The 16,450-nt window shown below is 42.7% G+C and overlaps 2 protein-coding genes across 6 annotated transcripts in view; one reads left to right on the top strand and one right to left on the bottom strand.

Moving 5' to 3' along the window:
• The window catches only part of BFAR (bifunctional apoptosis regulator), an 80,529-nt gene extending 73,064 nt beyond the window's left edge, over positions 1 to 7,465 (top strand). For 2 of the 5 annotated variants that reach the window (XM_072348888.1, XM_072348887.1), the window contains exons 2-8: positions 1,677 to 1,993; positions 2,774 to 2,975; positions 3,324 to 3,493; positions 4,145 to 4,289; positions 4,513 to 4,683; positions 5,218 to 5,420; positions 6,238 to 7,465. In XM_072348888.1, the coding sequence (XP_072204989.1) occupies positions 1,728 to 1,993; positions 2,774 to 2,975; positions 3,324 to 3,493; positions 4,145 to 4,289; positions 4,513 to 4,683; positions 5,218 to 5,420; positions 6,238 to 6,427 (1,347 nt within the window). In that variant the 5' untranslated portion in view covers positions 1,677 to 1,727 and the 3' untranslated portion in view covers positions 6,428 to 7,465. Of the gene's footprint in view, positions 1 to 231; positions 787 to 875; positions 1,126 to 1,655; positions 1,994 to 2,773; positions 2,976 to 3,323; positions 3,494 to 4,144; positions 4,290 to 4,512; positions 4,684 to 5,217; positions 5,421 to 6,237 lie in introns of those variants that run through there. The other 3 variants (XM_072348885.1, XM_072348889.1, XM_072348886.1) reach the window with 3 other exon arrangements.
• On the bottom strand, positions 7,461 to 16,446 carry PLA2G10 (phospholipase A2 group X). The gene is made up of 4 exons (XM_072348890.1): positions 16,045 to 16,446; positions 11,837 to 12,002; positions 9,536 to 9,642; positions 7,461 to 8,144 (listed from the first exon to the last, which is right to left on the bottom strand). Exons 1-4 carry the CDS (start codon positions 16,097 to 16,099, stop codon positions 7,999 to 8,001), a joined length of 474 nt encoding a protein of 157 aa, XP_072204991.1. The 5' UTR covers positions 16,100 to 16,446; the 3' UTR covers positions 7,461 to 7,998.
• Between the last annotated feature and the right edge of the window lie 4 nt (positions 16,447 to 16,450).

The raw sequence follows: 16,450 nt of genomic DNA, 5'->3' as shown, positions 1-16,450 counted from the left end.
GCACAGTAAGAAATTCACCTTGTCAGCACTTGATTTGCTTTGGACTGTAGTCAGAAAGGAATGCAGTAAGGGAACAGACACTGATGTAAATACTTATGAGTGTGCATGTGTACGTACACACATAATCAATGTAGTGGAAGTAGTCTCTGTGAGCCAGCATCCTGGGTAGCACCACCATTAAACCAGCCTCTAATAGCCTAACGAACCTCTGCGATTAGGGCTCCAGGCCTTCGCCTGGACAATAACCCTAGGGCAGGGTTACCTCGGTGTGGGCATATGGTCAGAAACACAGCTCGGTGCTCCCCAAGGGAAGCGGGTGCGTTAAGGAAAATGCAGAATGTAGAGCAGTTACGGCAGGCTGCCTTTTAAAACTCTGACAAACAAGGGTTAAAGATTGAAAAGGGAGGGCCGTGAGTACGCGCGGCCACCCGTCTGTTCAGCCGAGGCAGAGCCGGGAGCCGAGCCCCGCCGCCGAGGCGGAGCTGACCCCGAGCTGTGGGAGGAGCCGCGGGTGCCGAGCGGACTCCCGGTGCCGCCGGCTAAACGCGGGGCGGTGCGGGGCCTGCTCCTGCCGGGGCTCCTGCCGGGGCTCCTGCCGGGGCTCCTGCCGGGGCTCCTGCCGGGGTTGCGGGGCGGTGTCTGGGCTGCGGGGAGGAGCGGGTCGGGACGGCGGCTCGGCAGCAGCGGGAGGGCCGTGCGCCTGCGGGAGCGCTGCCTCCTCTCTCTCGTTGGGAAACCGGACGGGGCGTTCTGGGACGTTGAAAACTTGCCTGTATTTCTCCCCTTGTAAGTGATGGAAGCGACGGTTCGCTCGTTGCGCTCGACAAGCCGGTGGCTCGTGCTGCGGTGCGGAGCGGCTCGCGGTGCGGCGGGAAGCGCTGCGCCTCTCCCCGCTCCTTCGCTCCCTCCCCCTTTCTCCCCCGCCCGCGCTCCGTGTCCGCCGGAGTGGCGCTGAGTGGGGCGGAGCGCGGCGCGCTGTGCTGCGGCCTGCGGTGCGCGGCCGTGTCCGTAACTGCGTCGGAGCCTGTCTTGATGTGGTAACCCGAGAGAACGGAGCGAGAGCGCGTAGCGAAGAGGACGGAATTTGGGGCAAGTCTGGGGAAAAGCACTCTTCTTTTCTCATCTGTGCGTGTCCTGAAATGGCAGCGAGGAGCTGGCGCTGTGGGGGCGCACGGCGCTCAGGCCTGGGTCGGGGCAGCGCCCGGCCTGCGGGTTCGCCTCGCTGCGCCCCGTGCCTGGACTCGGAGAGCACCGCGAGGCATCGTGGGGTGCGCGGGCGATGTCCTTGCTTTTATTTCTTTTGTTCTGGTGTTTTCTACAGCTGTTTCTTTGGGGTAGTCAAAATAAGAAGGGCGTCTGAATGGAGAGCTGGCGCCGCTTTTGGTTTTGCTTTCGCTGCATTTTTGGTTTCGGTAATGCCAGAAAAGAAAAGGCAAAGAGACCGAGCCCGCTGCTTTACATCTAGAGTCTGATGATTCTCATGGTGGTTAGGGGTGAATGTGCTGTAGAAAAAGTGGAAGATGATGTTTCACTCAGGGAGAATTTAAGTGAACATGTTTTAAAACTATGACAGCAAAAAAGAGTATGTTACAATGGAAAAAGTGCACTGATTGCAATCCTAAACATGTCGTAAATTTTTTCTTTTCCATACCGAGGCCTCTCTTGTTGCTTTGCAGAAGCAATGCTGTACCAATTTGAAGACCTGCTTGCATAAGGTATAAAAGAAGATGGAAAATGATGAGCTCTTACACAGCGAACCCAAGGTGGCAGAAGTTACAGCTCATGCGCCCCCTGAGGTCGGTCGGCGGGTATCGGTTAGTGAGTTCCTTTGCCATTGCTGTTATGACATCCTGGTCAATCCCACCACCCTGAACTGTGGGCACAGTTTCTGTAGACACTGCTTAGCCTTGTGGTGGGCGTCCTCCAAGAAGAACGAATGTCCGGAATGCAGAGAAAAATGGGAAGGATTCCCCAAAGTCAACATTCTCCTCAGGTGATTTTAATGTACTACTTCTGTTGTCTGTTTGGATTCCTAAACCAAGCAAAACTGTCTGCTTATGTATTTTTAGTGTTTTATTGATAATCCAAAGTCTTTTGTGCTACCCATCTTTTTTTCTGAAAAAAAAAAAAAAAAAAAAAAAAAGGAAGCACAGAAGTAAGCTGCTGGTTGCTTGTTTGGTTTTCCCCTTCCCCTTTTAGGGGATTATTTTTTATATTGAGACATTTGTGTCTTTTAAAATGATTACGAATTAATGGGTTGTATTAAGTTAGAATTATCCTCCATAGCAATGGGACTTCCTGTGGTAGTCATTTGTAGGAAGAAATGCGATCTTATGGCAGAAGAAAGCAAATATCAAACTGTTGTCTGCAGTTACCTGCTATCCAATTCCTGTGGTGCAAGGAAACGCTGGTCTTCACTAAGAGGTTTTTAATAAGTAGGTTATAGGATTGATGCTTTTGTTGTCACTTGCTTAGCATTTTTGAATCATCAGGACATGCTCGTAGTGTATCTTAATTCTGCAATTCTAATTTTGCAACAAGGATTTACTTGTTTTTTAAATGAGAGCTTTTGAACTTCCTCTATATTTAAAATGCAGTTTTGAAGTAGTTGATTAACTTCACAAAGTGCTAATAACAGATGTTTTCTATCTTTCAGAGATGGTTGTCTTTGGTATAAGCTGGAAAACATAAATCTTAAAATAAATCCCTTTTCTGGGACTTCTGCTAAGTCTCAGTGATTATATAGGTCAGTGACAAGTGTTTCTCCCATTAGGGATGTTATTGAAAGGCTGTTTTCTGATGCCATTGAACAAAGAAAAGAAGATATTCAGCAAAACAGTGATGTAGTGCGCAGCTTAGCAACCTTCCAAAAATATGGGAATGGCCAGATTTCTACAGCTCCAAACACAGGAAGAATTAATCCTCGAGGAAGAGGGTTTTTCTCAGGCGTTCTGACAGCTTTAACTTGTGTAGCAGTAAGTTTCATCTGGATGGTCTTCCATATATTTGATTAAGTATCCAATGAAATACACTTAAAGTCCATTAATGTCAAAAAGATTGTCGGTATAGAAGAAACTTCAGCTGAGCTGAGTGAATGCAGCAGTGTTCAGAGTTGTCCATCAGTAGCTACGGTTTCAATATGCAGCAAATGGAAATTAGAGAAATTGGCTGAGGCTTAAAGGTATTTCCTCATAACCAAAATATTGTAGGGCACTTAGAATGGAAGATTTTGCATGTCAAGCTCCTTAATGCATTTTTATTTGTATGATTTAATATATTTGTGTTGCAGGTAAAGAATCTCCTTTATTTTAATTTACATCTAGGTAGTACTACTTGGGTATCACTGGAGTAGCAGAGAATTTGAAGATGATCTTCTTGTCCACAAGGCTGTTGCTAAATGGACTGCTGAAGAAGTGGCACTTTGGCTAGAGCAGCTGGGCCCGTGGGCTTCTCTTTATAAAGAAAGATTTTTGCTGGAGAAAGTGAATGGAAGGTGAGAGGTCTAATTGCCTGGGGCAGCTATTGTCTGAGCTGACTGCTGGGTAGCTTTCACTAGGCATGGTGCATTATGAAATGATCAGACTTTATTCCGTAGAGTGGGAAAGTATTCTGTTGATGTATCAAGATAAAATACAGGGGAAGTTTTAATTGTAGTTGAAAATGTTAGTAGTAGATACTTAGCAACCTAACTGAAGTTTTTTCTGAGAACTTATTTAGATACTGACAATGCAAACGGAAATGATCCTGAAAATAAAATTCTACTAATGCATTATCCACCCCCTCCACCTTTTCTTTCTTGTGAAAATATGCATATGCTGTATGCATTGTTGCATTCCACCCAAGAGCTCTAGGTTTGATAATCAGGAGACCAGACTAGATCTGTGATGTACTGAAGAACTGTGTTCATTAATAGCCAACAGCTCGTGCATTTGCATGCTGAGAGCAGGCAAGAGAGGACTTGAAAAGAAGGATATTTAAAACCCAGCCTCTGAGACGCAGTTGATTCAAAACATATGGAAAGTGATCCAAAAGGTGATACCTTCTATCAGTAGCTTATTGTTTCAGTATGTAGTTACTGGTTTGTTAGTCATATCTTCTTGGTGAAGAGTCACCATTTGCCTTCTGAATTCTTCTGCCTTTTTAGGCTCCTTCTAACGCTGACAGAGGAGGATTTCACAAAAGAACCTTACAGTATAGAGAACAATAACCATAGAAAAGCGATTACAGCAGAATTGGAACGTGTCAAAACTTTAGGTGTTAAACCACCACAGAACCTTTGGGAATACAAGGTAAATTCTCTTTACAGCCTACCATCAATATGAAATGATCACGTAATACAAAGACAATTTTCTTAAAGTCAAAAGGATTGTTAAGGATGTAGAACCATCTTTGTAAAAATTGCCTAGCTTAATTTGAAAAAATGATCCTTTGAAAAATGACTGTTAAAAGTCTAAGAAGTGTCATGCAGCCTTCATTTTGTCTTTTCATTGTTTGCAATTTGATACTTTTCAGGCAGTAAATCCAGGAAAATCACTCTTTCTTTTATATGCACTCAAGAATTCTCCAAGACTCAGCATGTTATACTTGTATCTGTTTGATTATACTGAAGCTTTCCTACCTTTTATCCACACCATTTGTCCTATGCAAGAAGACCAATATGAAGACATGGTCACAAAATTATTAGTAAGTACTCAAATGCTGTGTGGTTGAAGCATGTTAAGATTTAGTTGCTTCAAAAATGTATGATGTAATTATTCATGTCATCTCTAAAAAGAAATCTTAAAAGTAACTTGTTGCTTTTACTTTGTTATGTAGGACTAACAGCGATGTGACCATAACATCTACTAAGATTTATTTAAGGTGTTTAAGACTTTAAATGTGTGAAACTTATTTTTCTTATTATTATCATTATTTTTTATCATTAAAAAAAAAAAAAAAAGTTCACAACTGTAGAAAGACCTTTCACTGAGAATGCCTTCGTTGGAGAAATGGCATGGTAAAGTGGTAAAGTCTGTCTGGCCGTGATGTTTTGGCTAATTAATTGAAATTATTGGATCACAATATTATCTACTGAAAGCATAAAAAAGATTAATTACTGCTTTGAACTTGCTGAACAAATAAAAAACAATAAACGATCAATAAAGGAGCAGTGGAAATAAGCCAGTATTGTCTGTTTAGTAGGAAATTATTTAACAGTCTTTCTATCCTAATTTACAGGACCTTAAAGATCCCACTTGGAAACAGTGGAGAGAATTCATTGTGAAGTATATATTTTTGCCATACCAGTTGGTAGCTGAATTTGCATGGGATTGGCTGGATGTACATTACTGGACATCAAGATTTATCATTGTAAATGCCATGTTACTCTCTGTTCTGGAATTATTCTCCTTTTGGAAGCTCTGGTCAAGAAGAGAATTGAAGTAAGTCCTACTAAGCTTGTTGAGGGATGCAGGAAGTACGTTATAAACTGGAAAATCAGTCTGTTACTGTTTTATAAGTGCTTACTGAAAATGACAGTGTTGACCAGGGCTCAGGATAATAAGATGCAAGTCTGAATCTGCACATACAAAACTTGCTCTTGAATATTTTTGTTGCTGTGAATACTTGAAAGGATTTCTTGTAGCTGTTTTTTACTGACTAGATGTAGTAAATGCAATAATATCGTTTACCTAATAGTTCAGAACACACCTCACTCTTTCCTTGAGAACTGCCTCTTACCGTAACTGGTATTATCTGTCAGCTGAGAATGGAATATTTAAGAATTCTGTCATGGTATGTTCACAAGACAGTTATTAAAGGATATTTCATTGGACAGATGTTACTGCTTTAGTGTATTAATATAACTTCATAATTGCTGCGAGATCTTGGTTATAATTTTTCTTAAAGTTTAGTGGGAGAAGTTGTTGCTTTGGAATACATGGAGTTGCTGCTCTTGCCAGCAGCTAGGGGGCAGAGCGTCCTCAAAAGAGAACAGCCTGTATGAGAATCATCTATGGCAAATCTGGATTTTACTGCTTCCATCTGGTGTGCTTTGTTATCTGAATAATTGGACTTAATACTTCCTCGTGTAAAAAGTAATACTGCTGCATTTTAAGTAAGTTTTTCTGGAGTGAAGAATTCTGTTTTTTGCAAGTAGCTTAAGTAGGTGTGAAATAACTTGAGACTAAATCAGAAACTAGGTTGCATTAGAATGGTTAAAAATGCAGCCTCTAAGCCTCTCCCTTTCCTTTTCCACAGGACTGTTCCTCACAGAATGTGGAAACACTTTTGGAAAGTCTCAACCCAGGGTCTTTTTGTTGTAGTTTTTTGGCCTTTTACTCCTCAGTTTGTCGGCAATTGTTTGTTTTACTGGGCCTTGTACTTTAACCCAATTATAAACATTGATCTTGTGGTTAAGGAAGTAAGGCGTCTGGAGACACAAGTGTAATGACTGGCTATGAACTTTTGAGCTGGTTATTTTCTAAAAATGCATATTTGAAAGAAACTTCTTTTTTTTTTTTTTTTTTTCCCTTTTCTGATGTGGTAGTGAAAGTAGATTATGCGAACTTTAAACATACAAAAAAGCCTTGAGGTAAGTTACTGTTAAGCAGCTGATTCCAAATCTGAGGATGGGCATTATTACCCAAAATGATTCTCATAGTTAATAAGAAACAAATGTATTCCTGATTTAGCCATCTGAAACTCAGTCATGTTATGATATTTTTGAACAAATAGCACTTCTTTATTCTGTCTTAAAATCAGTGTCTTCTGAAAAGCTACGGTAGTATTTTCAGCTTATAATTTCACACCAGCAATTCATTGCTCAAAATTTGAGTTTGCTGAAGGAAAGCTGAAAGGATAGGCTTTATATTGAAAGTACTGTGGTGTTTTCAGCCTGCTTCACGTGTGACATTCTGCTTGAGAAATGTGCAGTAAGGTCGTTCTGAAATTCCCTACGTAGATTGCAAAGACCAAACTTTGTCCTCTGGAAAATATGGCAACTGCTGTTGACATTTTTTTGTTGTTGTTGTTTTGTTCAGATCAGTTTGACTTCATCAGCAGCTTCTTTAATGCTCTCCTAAAATCTGTTGCTAAGCCTTAAATTCACAATGAGCTCTTAAAAGGATTATTTTGGATAAGTGACCTGACACTGTAATTATGCCTTACTGCAAAGAAAGGCATGTATCTAGGTCTGTGAATGAACGCTGACTGGAAATGTGGACTGTTTTGTATAAATAGATTGCCACTAAATGATGTAAGGTTTTTGACCTTTCATTATGTGTTTTGAGTTTTTGTTGTTGTTGTTTTTGCATTTGTATCATGAATATGAACTTTAAATTTGCCTACGAATATTTTTTAAAGATTAAAGATACCATTTTAAATCTTAGTCTTTCCTTTGAAGTTTGATTTATTTATTTTATATCAAAGTGTTGGACGTTACCTTTGACTTGTATTTCTTGTATGTGTTCTGCATTCCTGTAGCTATGAATGAGTTGAGGTGAGTGAAGGTAAACCGCTCCTGGTCCTTTAGCTGTTAAAGTTATCAGTTATGAAAAAATGTATTTGTCAGTAGTTCTTGTTACTGACTTCTGCTTTTCTTTTGAAACTATGAAACAACTCAAGCTGAGCCATCTTTGTGTCCTGACGAGTTCCAAGCTCCTGAACTGTGCAAACTCATCTGTTGTGTGAGATCAGACTGATGGAAAAGGTAGCCAATCCAAACCATGCTGTGACTCAAATGAATTTGAAGTCAATTACTCCTTAAACTGATAAATACTAAAGAAGAGTTTGAGCTTAGTAAAGAAAAGTGTACACCAAGTTACTGAACTTAGTTTTAGTCCATGTATTGTAGAAAGTAAATAAGAAGGGAAGTGTTTACTTTGTCCATTCTGAGGCAGAGGAGTGGCAGGAGGGAAGGACAAGAAAGAGAAAAATCATTTCCTGTCACTATTGTGACAAAAGCCATCTTTCCAGATTTTAAATAAGTACAGAGTTTTCATAGGGGCTGTTGCTGTGTGTTTAATATCTACACAAAGGCTGAACCTCACCACACATAATATCTGGCCACAGGAGGTACTTTGTATGGTAGGGAGCTTTAGAAAAACATTTGGCAGCTTCACGGTCGCATTCACATGCCATTTTTTGACATTTGTCTTCTAGTGATTCTGAAAGAAAACAAAATAGGTTTGATTCTAGTTTGAAGTAGCAATATTAAAAATACCAAATGAAAGTACGATTACTACCTGTCTTCCATATATGCCATATAGTCTTCATCACCTTTTATAGAACAGTGGTAATGTTTCATTTTGCTGTTGTAGTTGAAATGCAATAGGAACTGTGCTAAGCTTTAGTAATGCAGTTCTTTCATGTATTAGAAATTCTTTCATATTTAGACTGAGGTCCATGCAAGGCCAGCTCAGCAACAGTGAATATGTAAGCATGGTTTGCTTTAGCAAAAAATCTTCAGTGCCTTTCAAAAGGAACTCTGATAACCACTGCCTCTTTGGAAAGCAGTAAGTAACCTTCCTGCATGCCCTTTTGGGGCAGAAATCATGAAGAAATTTTCCATTTCACATACACTTTGATCTGTTACAGGATGTAGCATTAAAAAGCATATATGGGAAATAAGGGATGCAAAAAGGCTCCATTTTCAGCTTAAATCCCACCTCACCTTGCTTACCACCACTCCCACTTTATTAGGGGAATTCAGTAAGAAAGTGAAGTATGTTTGTGATAAAACTCATCTCTGGCCACATTTCTTTTATAATCTAGTGTTCAACTTAGCAGATTTTGTGGTGTGAGCATGAGTTCAGTGACAGATGAACTTATGTTCTACTGAAAAGCAGAAGTGTTTTGAATGTACAAATGCTGATGCCGTAACTAGCTATGGGATGATCTTCTCAGCAGCATAAGTAGCATAAATAGCAGCATAAATAAAACATCGATATGAATGAAGAACCTTTTTTTGCTGTTATTACTCAAAACTTAGTTTACTCCATTTTACCTTTGTTTCTTGTCAGTGCTTCTTATTGTCTTGGTCAGTATTTTAAATGTTATCAGCTTCTGGACTGAAATAGGAGCAGAACCTTCACAGCCACAGACAGCTTTACTGTAACTTGACTGTCAGTCAGATAGGATCGGAGCAGAGGAGGAAATTAGGAAGTAGAGGGTCTGTGTGATGTAGGTTGTGGTGTAACGTGGGCTCCCTCATACACATCAGCTGTCTTTCAGCTGGAGTGAAAAGGTGCCCAGCGTTGTTTCTGTTTTGTTGGTTTGGGCTGTGTGTTTGGTTTGGATTTTTATTATTACTGGAAGAGTAATGAAAACTTGTTTGAATGGAGTTTTGGCTGTGGCAAGTGGGAATTTAGAAGAAGAAACTGGATTTATTTGGCAGAGCCATGCTTTCTGGAAACACAGCCTACCCTGGCAAAGAAGTCAGAAATGGAGAGAAGGCAGGATAAGGATTTTGCAGTTAGTTAAAGGATGTCTTTCTGTGAAGTCCCTGACACAATTGGTGCAAGCCAAGCTAAACTCACAACGCAAATGGTCCACTCACCGCACACAGCGCTGTTGTCCTCACATTCCCAGTGGTAACTTTCTATCTTGGGGTGACAGCCTGCTTGCTCTGCCTTACCGTAGCAGCAGTCATGATTAAAGCAGCACCTGGGAATAACAGAAATGGGCTTGCCTTAATGCATGGTGTGGTAATTTACAGTCACATATCATCTGGATGGTTTTGATTGGCGTGTTTCTATAGGTTGTAGGAATAAAATAATCCACATCAGCATGCAAACAGTTACCTACTCAGGAATCAAAACAAGGTAACTTTTTAATAGGTACAATGAAGAATACTTTTGCTTGTATTATGACTGAAGATGAAAAGTGTCTGCTACATTTTGAACTCATAGAACTTCCCTTGTATTTTCATTCATAAGAATCTAAAGTGTGTTCAGTTTTTAACGAAGTAACTACTTAAAAGGGTAAGCCCTTTCTCTAGGTAACGATTAAACACCAGAACAGTTTGCTGGATAATAACTGCCTTATTTTTCCTCTAGTTCCTGATGTTATTGTAACAGTTACTAACAGAAAACAAGAAAACCTGTTAGGCTGTAGCATATCATCCGAGATGTCTTACTGCAAACCAGCTGCTCACCTTGACTCAGTGGAAGAACAGGATGTATCAGTGAGCAATTTTGTGTTCAGTCACTCCATTTCCACCTAAAAGCATCATATTACTGTAGGCACATGGTGTTTAGGTGGTGTTCAGCTTGTCTGAGGAACTTGTCTGCAGTAGAGCTCACAGCACTGACTTTTCCCCACTTGTAATTACTGTTTTTCTATTGTTGTTGTTTGTTTTTTTTCCCTTTGTTTTTTTTTTACTGTTTTTTCCCCCCACACTTATTAAATGATTCCCAGTCTTACCAGTCTTCATTTCAACATTCTGCAGTGCTGAACAGTTGAGCAGCACAATGCCTGTGAAGGAGCTCAGCACATCCTCTTTAGGTGTACGAATAAGACTACATTTTAGAATTTTAGAATAACTTTTAAGCCTTTAAAGGATAGAATATACGTTTCTGGATTTTTAGATGTCATCTTATAAAAGCAATAAAAAAGCAGTAGTCTCCGTGTGCAAGTTCATAAATGATAGGGATACATTTAGATGGCTATTTAGATACTGTTATTACATGAATAATCTACTTGTTTGCAGACCTAATTCTGAATGTAAGCACTCCATGGTGTAGCGTATAATTTTAAGAAATATTTGGTGAAAGTGTTTGATGCTACATGTTCGGTAGTGCTGTTCCTGATCAAACGCAGAAGCAGAGTAAATGCACTTGCTTCTGGGTTGTCCTTAATGTTATGTAGCTGCTGAAACCCAGCACACAATTAATGAGCTGTGCTCTGGGAAGAGCATTCTTGTTACCATGGAACTTCTGTAGTGTGAAAATCAGACCTACAAGGCAAGACTAGCAAGCTGCAGATGTTCCATTGTTATCTTTAGATATGTGAGTGACCAAGAACTACCAATTGACCCTTCTTTTCCTATGTGTTCCCAGCTATTAAAGTAACAAACTCAAAAACTGTATTTAAAATAAGTGTTTATACCAAAGTCCTGAAGTACATAGGCAAAGTCTCTGAGAGTGTAAAGTCTGACCACAACTGCTCTGTGCAAAACCTTCAGGTGTTGGCTTTCCGTGTGTTCTTGAATGGTAAGCATCAGGTGTTTTCCTTTTGATTTCCAGTGTTACCTGTCTGCTCAGTGGGAACTTAAGGTGTAGTGTGTGGTGGGAAGTGCATCATTGTAATGCTGAACTTGAAAATGTAAGCCCTTATATAACTGTTGTAACCAGGAAATTGTCTTCTTGTCAGCTAATGTTCAATTATAAATTAAATTGATGCTGGTCAGTGCAGTGAGATCTAGTGCTAAATATGAGGAATGTTTTTAATGCTCATTTTAGTAAGAACTCATTATTACTTTTATTCAAGCATTATTTTCACCAGGTTGAATTTTGCACAATTTTGTCTTATACTGATTATCAGTACAGTCAGGTGAGTAGAACTAGGAGGTTTTTCTAATGACTTTTTTTTTTTTAATAGATTGAATGTTTGAGCTTTTAAAACTTCTCCAAGAAGTTCTTCAGCTCTTGGCCAAGCAGCAACAGCTAGGAAACTGTGTTGTACTGGGAAGGCAGTGTTAAAGCCATTTTAATTCTTCACGGTTTCTTAGCACTCTGAATTGTGTTCAGACTCATTTCCCTCACTGATGTTAACTAGGCCTACCTGATACTTAAGTCTTCTTACTTTGGCATCTGCAAGCACTCAGCACTTTGCTACCCAGATAAATAGTTATGCTTACCAGTCCACTCTGTCCTTGGGCCATCCCCTTCCTCCCAGGCCGCAGTAGCATCCATAACGTAGGTATGCAAAAGGAGACCGCCCCGTAGTGCATCTAATGGCTCCGGCTAACTCAAGAATCCCTCTTCGGTTCCTAACATGGGCTTCCCCCAACGTGCTTCTATAAACTGTGGAAGAAAAACTGTTTACTTTGTATTGGATGAAATACTCAGATACAGCCTTTTTATCTTCTAACTTTGATAATGAACGTCAGGACTTCAATGACTGCTCTGGAATCTTTGTAGTCCTGTTGTGGATGCATGGTCATGACTACTTCCTTTGTAGCTCTGAAATAACGCATTTCAGCTCCAGGCAGCAGAAGAGTACATTTGGGGCAACTGTTATCTCTACAACAGCATTGCAAGAGTTACTTTCACACTCAGTGCATTCCCAGCTTACAGAGAGGCTGCAGCACTAAAAAGGAGCAGCTTGCACTCCTGAGCATCTGGGGAAATCTGGCTGGAGTTGTGCTGTGGCTGAAAGAACTGCAACAGCAGTTGATGGCAAAGCTGAGTATGCTTGAGTGATAGTCATAACCCTGAGGAAACCCCTGAAGAAGGAGAAGAATGTACAGAGTGTACCAGTTCCTGGGCACTGGGGAAAGAGGACGTGGGAGGGACAGAAAATGGGAAGAGGAAGGCAAGATTTTTCTAAATTCTATTCCTATTTGCATCAGGGAACTGTTTGCCAGCTTCAGAGAAATTCTAATTCCTTGTTTAAATCCAGGGAAGGTGGAAGCAGTGGTGGTTTTCTCCCTGAGCAGCTCAAGTGTAATTCCTTCAAGTATGCCATGTAAGTTAAAGAAAAGGAAACAAACTTGTTATTCTTGCAGTTTCTTTTTATTAGAGTTCCTAGTCATCCAGGTGCAAACCAAGACTGTGCAGTACCAGATGCTCTGGATGTGACTGAAGGAGAAGTCTGTTGCAAGGGCACTGTGACCTGAGTATAACAGAAGCAATGAAGGAGACTCCTGGGACCCACAGAACTATGGAAGCGGTGAGGATGTCAGCATGGTAAGGGTTATATGAATGTATCAGTGGCCTAAAAAGATTCCAGAATATTTTATCAGAACTTCTGTGGGATAAAATCAAAGAACTGAAAAATGGAGTGAGATACCTGTACACTTCCATATAGTTTATGATTAAGATGCATTTTAAAAACATTCTGTGAGGTTTGTTTTTACAGCGGTTGCTCATTTGTTTTCAGGACAGGAATATTTCTGTGGATTTGGTTGTGTGTTCATGAAAAAGCAGTCATACTTTCACTAGGCCAATAGTGGGTAACTCATATTGGTTGTGTTGAATGGATCTTTACTGTCCCTGAGTTTTTTTTTGCTATGCTACTTGTGCACAGCTGTGTTGGAGACAATATCATGGCTAAGGAAAAAGGGAGGGAACCAGACTGGGTTTAATTTGGTGGCTTAATTATGTATATGAGAAATTATGCATGCATTGCTTTGCTATCTGGAGGTCACAGGAAATAAGTACAAGCAAGTGTACAAAGATACTCTACACCAAGACAGTTTGAGTCTTGTCCTGTTAGAGCTTTCCAAATGATAGTAATATTTCATTCCTGTGATCATCCCATATCTGGAATCCTGAGGGCCTTTGCTAAAATTTCAGCTGATGAGAGAAAGCTTTAGAGATGGGTGTTTGGGGAGGAGGGTGAAAGACAAACTGGCCCCCAAGCCCTCACAAGGTCTCTCCGTGTGCAAACCCCGTGTAAATGGGTGCCAGGCACCTGCTTTACAAGTGAAGGTCAAAGGGAAAACAAATGCATACCAGTCCCAGCATTGCTCTAGGCTCTGCTATCCCTGTGTGCTGTTTGACAAACTTTATAGTTGTCTTTGTGATTTTAATAACTAAGTCACAGAGATTAGAAGCTGTTCTTTCTAAAGAGTGAAATTAAGTGAACAGTAAGAACAGCCTGAGAGAAAGTAGCACTGAGTAATCCCGTTATGTTTGTGTTGCGCTTCATTTCCAATCTGTAATTCTGTTGCCCAAATTGGATTCCTGCCATGCTTGGAGCATTTAAACTTCATTGTACTCCTCTGGATTGCTGCCTGTGCAGGCGCTTGGGAGCTTGGATTGTGCTGTACATTATCTTGCAAAGACACAATAATTGTGACATGGTATTTTCTGCCACACTTTCCTATATGATTTTTCCTGGCTTTCTGGCTGCCTGCTTTGCAATGATATTTCAAGCAAAACAAAAATCCCAAACTGCAGCCCCTAAAATTTCTTAAGTTTGCATGGAGGGGGGAAAAGGCACTTTAGAAACACGAGTTTTTGTGGCAGGTCCTATTTCCTGTACTGTTCTTCCCTTGCGTGGGTCACAGAGTTTTTCAGATACTATACTGAGCTACAGAGCTTTACACGAACTGTGATACATAGTGCATTAATCATTATCCTGTGTAGATTTTACAAGGAATTCTAAGCCATGCTATCAAAGGCAGAGGCCACAGTAACATTTTTGATGTGTGTATATTTATATGATATATATTTATATTTAAGATTACCTATAGGTATTGGTAAAGCCACAGTGCTCCAGTAGTTTGGAGCTTGAAAGCTAGGAGTGAGCAGATTTTCTGATGCATCTCTCAGATCCTGCCAGGAGTGGATGCCCTCACGCTGTTTGCGTTACCTCTTGTTTCTTTCTCTGGCTTAGATTTGTCCACTGGTTTCATAAAGCCCCCAGGGACGGCCTTTCTCACCCCGTCTCATTGCCCAGACTGCCGCCGTACGAAACTACAGCTTATAGAAACAGTAAATCTTCCTTGGACAGGTAAGTCTGCCTGATGCTGTGGCACAAGCATTGAGAAAGAGGTAAATTGCCTTTCCCTCCCTTCTCCCTGCCTACAGAACAGGTGACTAGTGAGTGTGAAGCCTGACTCAGAGCCATCAGGCTGGAGGCAGGCACTCTCTGTAATGATCACTCCAGGCTGCCACAAGCAGTGAAACAGTCTTTCATTGCTTCCCTTGATGTTCTTGCTGTGGTTTGGACTGAGCAAGGGGTGAAGACTTGGAAGAGGAACAAAGTGCAGAAGGAATAACAGGGGTACGCTGAGGTCAGGAAGTAGAACTGGGGCAGCGAACTTAGTGGGACCTTCTGCTGGCCACATTACGTGAGCACCTTCCCTTGGTCTTTAATCCTGTGATCGTTCTTCCCTCCTCCCCCCGGCCCCTGCTCAGCTCTGTACGGAGGACCTGCTGCAGGAATGAGTAGGGATGTGTGAAGAAGGGCAGGAAGACAAAAGAGAATCTCTTACTTAAGGCAGCTGAGTGCTAGTCTGGAAAAGTGGCTTTTATCCTAGAGGTGCAGCGGGTGCTCAGTTCAGTCACACACTGAATAACCATAACTGCACCTGGTGCTTCTGGGGTGGGGGGACAAGTGGGAGCAGTGAAAGCTGGGCTTTGCCGTGCTCTGTGTGGTGTAGCACACAGACAAATAATGTGGGGTTCTTCTGTGTCACTGCATGAACCTGAAATGAGTGGATGTTTGTCTGTATGTTAACTATTTAGAAAGGAGGGTATGGCTCCACAGGAGCGTGGAAGGAATACGTTCAGTCAGATACTGCACTGATGAATACCTCAGAGAATTAATGAGGAAATGAACTGTACACTATTACAACTGCTCTCTAATACGGTTGAATAAACAGGACACCAATTTAATACACAGGAGCCGAAAAATTAAATATTTGCCAAGTGAGTAGTGCATGAGGGTAAGGCGGGAGGCAGGGGTCCTTTAATTACGGACCCACCCGCACCTTATTCATTGCGTCCGACCCGCTGTGCAGGAGCAGCCCTGCTGCGCCGCGCTGCTGCGAGCGATGCCTACGGTGTGGCACAGCACGGCGCGCTTCGGCGCCTCGGCTGGCGAGCGAGCAGGCGGCTGCCCTGCGTGCAGGCTGCAGTCTGTGGGGGATACTAAACTTGTAACGTTCGCACACGGCCGATGAAGTTCAAGAGTAAAGGGACCTCCAGGGCGGCAGCTCCAGCTCGGTGCCGCCCGGGAGCGGAGGGGCGGGCGCGCTGCTCTCCTGGCCGCGCCGGGATCTCGGTCAGCGGGCCGGCCGCTGCTCGGGAGGGAAGGTGCGCCGTCGCCGCGTCCCTCTGCGGGCTGCCCGCTCCGCCCCAACCCCCGCCTCAGCTCTCGGGAAGCGGTACTCACCGACGGCGAGCAGCAGCAGGACCAGCGGCAGCGGGGCCGGGCGGCGGAGCTCCATGGGCAGCGCGGCGGGCGGGCGGGGATGCGGCTCCGGGCAGCGCCGCCGCTCTCTGGGAGAGGCGTGTAGGTGTGAGCCGGCTATAAAGGGCTGCTCCTGCCCCGGGTCGGGTCCCCGCAGCCGGGGCCGAGGACGGCGTTCTGCCCGTCCCGCCAGAAGGGAGGGGCTGCAGCTGCGGTCCGGGGGTGCCGTGCCGGCCGCTCGGCGCTCCGCCGGCGGTGACGCTCCGAGTCGGTCCGCTCTGGAGCTGCAGCGCTGGGACTCCGCGCCGCTCCTGCACTGTTGCTCAGCGCTGGCGGAGCGGGGCTGCTCCCCCGGCCGGGCTGCGGGGAGAGGAACTCGGAGCCTTCC

The sequence above is a fragment of the Excalfactoria chinensis genome, chromosome 14, assembly GCF_039878825.1.
Source record: "Excalfactoria chinensis isolate bCotChi1 chromosome 14, bCotChi1.hap2, whole genome shotgun sequence".
Classification (NCBI taxonomy): domain Eukaryota; kingdom Metazoa; phylum Chordata; class Aves; order Galliformes; family Phasianidae; genus Excalfactoria; species Excalfactoria chinensis.
This window is presented reverse-complemented; position numbering and strand designations above follow the sequence as displayed.